Raw genomic sequence first — 7,500 nt, 5'->3', positions numbered from 1 at the left:
TCTTCGACGTGTTTGGACCAGTGCAGGAGCCGCTGTACGTAGTGCGCTTCAACTCCTCCGAGCACATCAAGGAGTTCAAGGTTGACAAAGGCGATCATGTCTACTTTGCTCCTACAACCGAACATACAAACTTTGTTGTCGTAGACGAGTTGATGAGGTAGGTGTGGATTGTGTCATCTTGATCATTGGCATCATCCCAGGTATCATGATTTTAAAACTACTTCGGTTTTATTATTTCTAGTATTACATATAGCGTGCTTTTAGTATTCTGTTATTATGTTGGTGTGTTAGTACTGGTATTATTTTTTATCAGTGATTGCTTATGTAAGTTTTAATAATTTTCTTGGATAATTTTATTTCAATAGAGTACACTTGAGACCTTCCTTTGTTTATTATTAGATTTTTCTTTCATATCTCTTCCTTGCATTTTTATTAAACATTTTTTCACTCTGTCAATTGTTCTGAAAATGATGTGGTTTTGTGGAGATCCAGTGTAGAGGTCCATGACACTGATGAATAATATCTTTTCACACCTAGAATGAGGGGAAGTGATGCTTCAGGGATGCAGAACAATGAACCTCTGCCGTCAGAACATGTGGACTTCTCCGACGATGAAGAAGAAGCGAGAGTCAATAGGGAGAGTCGACAGAGCAAGGTAAGTACCCAGTTTTTAATTCCCTGTGAATCATTTCTTTTTAGCATTTTACTTAATGTATATCCCTCTGTGCAGAAATGGGGTAACAGACCTCTTTAGCAGTAGCCAGAAAATAATAGTACCAGCATTTAAAAAAAAAGGTTTTGACAACTTTTAGTAAAGTTGGATACTGAAAGAGTTCAGAAATATGAATTTCAGTATGGATCTTGGGGAGAAAAAATAATTACATTGGAAAAAAGATAAAACAAATGCAGCAGACCTTAACAAAGCAACATTCAAAACCCAAAAAAATCCAAATTAGAATCTTGGTTCAAATCACCTTAAGGAAATGCCAATTTCCTTGCCTTACTTTTTCATTCATAAGTTGTGAAAGAGTGATTAGAAAAGAGGAAAACGAATTGCATATTACCACATGAAGCAGCTGTTGTGGTTTGCCTCAAGAATCTGTTGCAATAACTTCAGCCTTGCTTTTGAATAAGACAACTGATGTACACAATAGATAATTATGATTGGTGTTATTTCTTCACCCTAAATCTTTTGCCTCTGTGCCTGGCTGACCAATGCTATAAGCCATATTTTCCTTGTTCATAATATTTGACCAATTTTCAAATAATATCCTTAAATGTATGATTGATTTACATTGCTTTGTCATTTTATGATGATGTCAGTGCCTGTCTGGCAGTGTTACAATAATGGGTTATTGTGTACTCTTAATATTGGCTGTCATTTCCCTAATAGCCATGTTAGTATGTATGTAATATTTTTATCTTTTGTTTTGCTTACAGTACACATCAGGCACAGGCGAGTACCAGTCACAAAAGAAACGCATTCGTGGGCAAAATGCTGCAAAAGATGGCATGGAAGGAATGGGTCACGGGCCGAAGCCTGGTCAGGGTCGTGGAGAAGGCAGGAGCAATGGGCGTGGTCCTAACCCTTTCAGTGATATGAGAATGCCCATGAGACCCTCAAACCGCTTCTGCTACCCTCACCAGATGCAGCCAAGGTTTGGTCCCCGAGGGCCCCCCCAGTTCCCCATGAGGCCTCCAGGACCAATGCTAGGGCCCTCTGGCTTTGGAGGACCTCCTGACATGGGAATGGGCATGCATAACAATATGCATGGACCTCCAGGTATGCCAGTGGAGCCTTACTTGTATGATCCGAATACCCACTCTCAGATGGACATGAGTGCAGGGCCTGTGATGGAGGCTGAGGGATTCTCTGGTGGATTACCTCCACCTCCTGCAGCAACTTCTTGGCCTCATCCACCACAGTTCCAGTTTGGAGGACCACCACAATTTGATGGCCCCAGGGGATCTGGCTGTTATCCTCCTCCACCACCTCCTCCCCCAGGTGTGACTGGGCCCTCAGGATACCACATTCCTCCTGGTCACTTCCAAAACATGGGTCCTCCAAGGCCTATGAAACCTCCCCTTCAGCACCCTCAAGCATCAGGTGGCCCCCCAATGGAGAATGGTGATGGGATGGCTGGCTGGGGCCCCCCTCCTGGAGCACCACGGCATCCCCCTCCCCCTCCCCCTCCCCATATGGCCAGCCAGCTGCCTCCCCCCCAGATGCCCTATGACAACTCTCAGGTACCTCCCCCACCCATGCATCCTCCTCCTCCTCCTCGCAATGCCAATCCTCCTTGGAAGAAGTTTTAACTTTGTTGTTAATTTTTTACTGATTTTGTGATAGGCTTCTATATTGAGGGAAAATATATTGGCAACAGGAACCCTGAGTTCAAAAAAGAAAAAGAAAAAATATGTATATTATTGCTATGTATATAATGATACCTTATGAATATAGATTTATTTTTCAGTATTTGCTTTGAATCTGTACCGCATTTGCAGTGATCAAAAAACCCGAATACAGACCTCTCATTTTAGATATGTTGCATTCTTGTTTTCAGACATAGCACATTGTTCACTGCGCTGCAATTTATGATCTCAGTTTTAATTTACTTATACGTAAAAGACTTTTACAGTGATGGATGGCAGTAATGTACGTATTTATAGAATCATACACTTGTTCTAGGCATCATAACCAATTTCTTGTTATTAACTCATTCTCATAGGAAATCTTAAAATTAATATTTAATATTATTCTGCTTGTAATTACACCAAATTTTATTAAAAACAGTGTAAGTAATCTACCAATGTAAGCTGTGGAAAATATGGTTTTTAAATTAGAATTTATTGTAGATCATTACATTACATTGTCATTGAATGTAAAATTGATAAGAAACGATCACTCTCCAATTTCCGTGCTTGTACTATTTTTGTTATATATGTTCAAAATAATAAGAGCTTCTGGTACTTAGCTCACTGTATCTTGTTGATATTTGTAAATACTCTGTTATGATTAAGGTGAAATAAAAAGAAAAGAAAGGAAGTTTTTCAGTTTTATTAAACAGAAGCTTGAGTCTCTCAGAATTCCTCACAAACTTTGAAGATTGTGACAAACCATAACTTAAAAACTGCATTACTGGTGCAATTAATATTTCATATTATGGCATCAGTTGTCAAAGTAAAAATGCCCAACTTTCAAAGAATTCCTGAAATAAATATTACCACATGATAAAGGAAAGATACAAAAGAGAAACAAATCATTTAAAAAAGATATTTACAATATTCCCATTTTTATGAATCCCGAATTTCTGTCCTGTCGTTAATTTATACCAAATATACATCCATCAGATTTAAGTTTAGAGTAAATAATGGATTGTTTTAGAACAAAATCAAACATTTGCCATTATTCAGTAATTATTATGCAGTAATATTTTTCATTGGGTTTGGTTTATAAATAAGAGAAAATGTATAAATTAAGGGTTTTGATAAATAAATACGCGAAGACAATAAATACTGTACATTACACTAAAACTAAACAGCAGTTACGCAAGTTACTCAGTTTAGAGCTTTTTGTGATTCTACGTCGAATTTCTTTTAAAGAATTTTATATACACTCACTATGAGTGTTGTTTACACTTTAAAAATATACGTAAAAAAATATACAGAATGAATAACTTTGCAGTGAATTTAATGTAATCGACACGTTTCGGTTCAATCTCCATCTAAAATGTAAACCTGATGAACATTAAATTGAAATGCGTCAATAGATCGTGTTATTCATTCTAAACTTCTCTACATCTGTCACGGTGAACTTTGTTCAAAACTGCATAATTTTCATTATGCAATAAATCAACGAGTCAATGGTAGTTAATTTGTAATACGAATTCTCCGTAAAAATGCTCTTAAACTCAAAGACAACACTCACTCACCAAAAAAAAGGTATGTACACTTTTACACATTTCAACATTTCTCAACACGTTCACAACGATTTAAAAAATTAAAATCAACAGGCTTGATTAACCGTCAGTAAATCCTGGCCAAGAGATGCATTGTCCACGTCCTTGCTGAAGAACCTGAAGAAGTGCTCCTGTTCCGACCCCTACCGATACCAGCCGAGGAGGTACTGCAGCAGCGTCACCGTCTTGCGAACCGGGGGCTTGGGCGTCGTCGTCGTCTTGGGCACTGGGCAGTCGGTCTCGTAGTCGAAAGCGAAGCGGAGACGACGCGAGGCATTTTCCATTGTACGAATCGACACCCTCTCGACGTTCTTGAAGCGTTCTGTTCGTGGGAAGTCATTAAGAAAATTGGTATTAAGATTATGAAACTTTTGTGATTTTAAAAATATACCTGTCGATTAAACCATGCTACTGTTTCACTTGCAATGTTTACTTAACCTTTTATCTAGCAAGAAGGAAAAAAGAAAGCATCTTACCATCCTCTATATTTTCGTCCTTAAATACGTTTTCGCCTCGAAGCCGACTTCCGCAGATGATATTCTCGCGCACTTGAAGGAAGGCTCCTCCACATTCTTCCTCGGGAGTCAGATCGATCACTTCCTCCTCTGCTTCTGTTTCCTGGTTGTTACTTTCAGGTTCCTCAGCAACGGTCGATTTGTCACCTTCAGCGTCCGTTTCCTTGCTTGGTTCAGTGACTGCTTCGATGGCTTCTGTAACTGGGGCATCGTCAAGGGCCTCAGGTACCACGTCCATTGGTGTTTTGTCGCCGTCTGTGGGCATGATGACTTCTACGATACCCACTACATCTGCAGACTGATCACTGTTCTGATCACCGCCGTCGGTTTCGCCCTCTCCTGGCATAATGACTTCAACGACGGAGGCAACACTGTCCGTTTCCATGCCAATTTCTTCCTCCATTGCAGCTGCGTCTTTGAGGGTGTTCTCCGCGGCGTTATCCTCAGCAGTTGTCGTTCCAGCCGAGTCGCTTCCCTCCTCAGCGACACTCCCAGCGGCCCCTGGCATGATGACCTCCACGACTGACATGACCTGGTCGTCTTCCACCGCACCGTCATCAGAACCCGCTGCAGCACCGTCATCTGTGGGCATCACCACCTCGACGACGCTCACGACGTCATCCGAGGCAAGACTGTCTACGTCTTCCACTCGAGTTCCCAAAGTGGCGTTGTTCTTGTCCTTGTCCTTGTTATTCTTGTTGTTAGAACCGAACCCGATGCCGGAACTGATGACGACCTCCGGGGGGACGAGGGGCGCGGCGACGCCTTCGCTGGGAGCCGGGTCGTCGTCGCTGAGGATGAGCCACTCGACCTGGTCCTGCGAGCCAGTCTCCTCCTGGGGGGTCGCGGAGGTCGGCCTGGCTGCAGCTGGGGCGGCGGCTGTCTGCGGGGTAGCTGTGGTAGAGGTGGTGGTTGTGGTTGTAGATGTGGTAGTTGCAGGCGTGGTTGTAGTTGCTGGAGTTGTAGATGCTGTGGTAGTTGCAGGCGTTGTTGTAGAGGTTGTGGTAGTTGCTGGCGTTGTTGTAGAAGTTGTGGTAGTTGCTGGCGTTGTTGTAGAAGTTGTGGTAGTTGCTGGCGTTGTTGTAGAAGTTGTGGTAGTTGCTGGCGTTGTTGTAGAAGTTGTGGTAGTTGCAGGCGTTGTTGTAGAAGTTGTGGTAGTTGCAGGCGTTGTTGCCGAAGTTGTGGTAGTTGCTGGCGTTGTTGTTGAGGTTGTAGTCGTTGCAGGCGTTGTTGTAGAAGTTGTGGTAGTTGCAGGCGTTGTTGTAGAAGTTGTGGTAGTTGCAGGCGTTGTTGTAGAAGTTGTGGTAGTTGCTGGCGTTGTTGCCGAAGTTGTGGTAGTTGCTGGCGTTGTTGTAGAGGTTGTGGTAGTTGCTGGCGTTGTTGTAGAGGTTGTGGTAGTTGCTGGCGTTGTTGTAGAGGTTGTGGTAGTTGCTGGCGTTGTTGTAGAGGTTGTAGTCGTTGCAGGCGTTGTTGTAGAAGTTGTAGTCGTTGCTGGCGTTGTTGTAGAGGTTGTGGTAGTTGCTGGCGTTGTTGTAGAGGTTGTGGTTGTTGCTGGCGTTGTTGTAGAGGTTGTGGTAGTTGCTGGCGTTGTTGTAGAAGTTGTGGTTGTTGCTGGCGTTGTTGTAGAGGTTGTGGTTGTTGCTGGCGTTGTTGTAGAGGTTGTGGTAGTTGCAGGCGTTGTTGTAGAGGTTGTGGTAGTTGCAGGCGTTGTTGTAGAGGTTGTAGTCGTTGTTGTAGAAGTTGTGGTAGTTGCTGGCGTTGTTGTAGATGTTGTCGTTACAGGCGTTGTTGTTGAAGTTGTGGTAGAGGTTGTGGTAGATGCTGGCATTGTTGTAGAGGTTGTGGTAGATGCTGGCGTTGTTGTAGAGGTTGTGGTAGATGCTGGCGTTGTTGTAGAGGTTGTGGTAGATGCTGGCGTTGTTGTTGTAGGTTCTGTAGATGGTGTGGTGGTTGATGTTGTAGGTGTAGGTTTGGCAGCAGTTGTCGAAGGCACTGATGAGGACGTGGCTGCTGTCAGTCCGTCAGTGACCGCTGTGGGCTCCGTCCTGGCCATCGCCTCTTCTTCGTCCGCGGCTGCGTCGCCTCCAGAGCGGTCGATGAGGACGAGGTCCCCCAGGTGCTGCACGGCCTCCGGGTCGAGCACTGTGATCTCGGCCTGGGTGCTGCCCGAGGTCTTGGCACCACCGCTCTGTGGTGTTTCCTGGGCCCTATTCATGTCTACACTCGATTTCTGGGAATCAGCAGCGCCTTGGTCTGCGCCTCCTTCCGCGGGGCTATCGTTCCCAAGGTACTCTGAGAGGAACTGATCCTTCATCATCTCCAGCATCATGTCCACGCTGCTCGCATCCCCACCGAAGCCGAGCATTCCATTTCCCGGAGCAGGGGACTCCTGGTCCGCGCGATCATCCTGAACTCGATCCTGAGGAATCCTAACGATGGAGCCACTGGGCGTCAGAACCGTCTCGGACACAAAGCCTTCGACGGCGAGGTTGTCCGTCACCGGTTCGGGCGAGCTGGTCGTGGGCGCGATTCCATTCGTGTCCAAGATGTTTCCGACGAGGTTGGAGATGTTGTCGAGTGAGGCTTGGATCTCTGCTTCTGCTTGCTCCTTCTCGGGTTGCTGTACTCCTCCCTCAGCCTGTGGGGCTCTTGCGGGAGACTTCGGTTCCTCGGCAGAGAAGATCACCGAGTCGGCATCCCCGTTCACTGTCATGGCCGCGACCCCTAACTGTTCTTGCTGCAGCTGCTGAACCACCTGCTGGATCTGGCTGATGACGCCCTCGTTCCCCTCGGAGTAGAGGATAGGAAGCACCTCGGGCACGCTCTCCGTGGCCGCCGCTGCCTCTTCGTCGGCCTTGGCCGTCGTTGGGCTCTGGTCGCTGGACTCGACCTTGAGCGTCGTGGCATCCTGAGCATCTGCTGTCAGCTGCGCGAGGAGGAACGGCAGAGAATTCCTGTCCTTGATTTCGGCGTTGCTGCCCCCGTTCTTGCCAGCTTCGCTGCGCAGCTCTTCCACAGTCTTAGAG

At 45.3% G+C, this 7,500-nt stretch overlaps 2 protein-coding genes across 3 annotated transcripts in view; one reads left to right on the top strand and one right to left on the bottom strand.

Annotated features, from left to right (window-relative positions):
• Positions 1-3,046, top strand: part of LOC125043182 (H/ACA ribonucleoprotein complex non-core subunit NAF1-like) — a 10,946-nt gene extending 7,900 nt beyond the window's left edge. For both annotated transcript variants that reach the window (XM_047639178.1, XM_047639187.1), the window contains exons 6-8: positions 1-157; positions 538-655; positions 1,441-3,046. The exon at positions 1-157 is cut by the window's left edge and continues 87 nt beyond it. In XM_047639178.1, coding sequence (XP_047495134.1) covers positions 1-157; positions 538-655; positions 1,441-2,316 — 1,151 coding nt within the window. In that variant the 3' untranslated portion in view covers positions 2,317-3,046. The remainder of the gene's footprint in view (positions 158-537; positions 656-1,440) is intronic.
• Positions 3,043-7,500, bottom strand: part of LOC125043172 (mucin-22-like) — a 30,039-nt gene continuing 25,581 nt past the window's right edge. The window contains exons 7-8 of the mRNA XM_047639167.1: positions 4,436-7,500; positions 3,043-4,281 (exon numbers count right to left, since the gene is read on the bottom strand). The exon at positions 4,436-7,500 is cut by the window's right edge and continues 207 nt beyond it. Coding sequence (XP_047495123.1) covers positions 4,103-4,281; positions 4,436-7,500 — 3,244 coding nt within the window. The 3' untranslated portion in view covers positions 3,043-4,102. The remainder of the gene's footprint in view (positions 4,282-4,435) is intronic.

Source organism: Penaeus chinensis, chromosome 3 (assembly GCF_019202785.1).
Source record: "Penaeus chinensis breed Huanghai No. 1 chromosome 3, ASM1920278v2, whole genome shotgun sequence".
Taxonomy (NCBI): Eukaryota; Metazoa; Arthropoda; class Malacostraca; order Decapoda; family Penaeidae; genus Penaeus; species Penaeus chinensis.
Note: the sequence above shows the minus strand (reverse complement) of the source record. Positions and strands in the feature narration are given on the sequence as shown.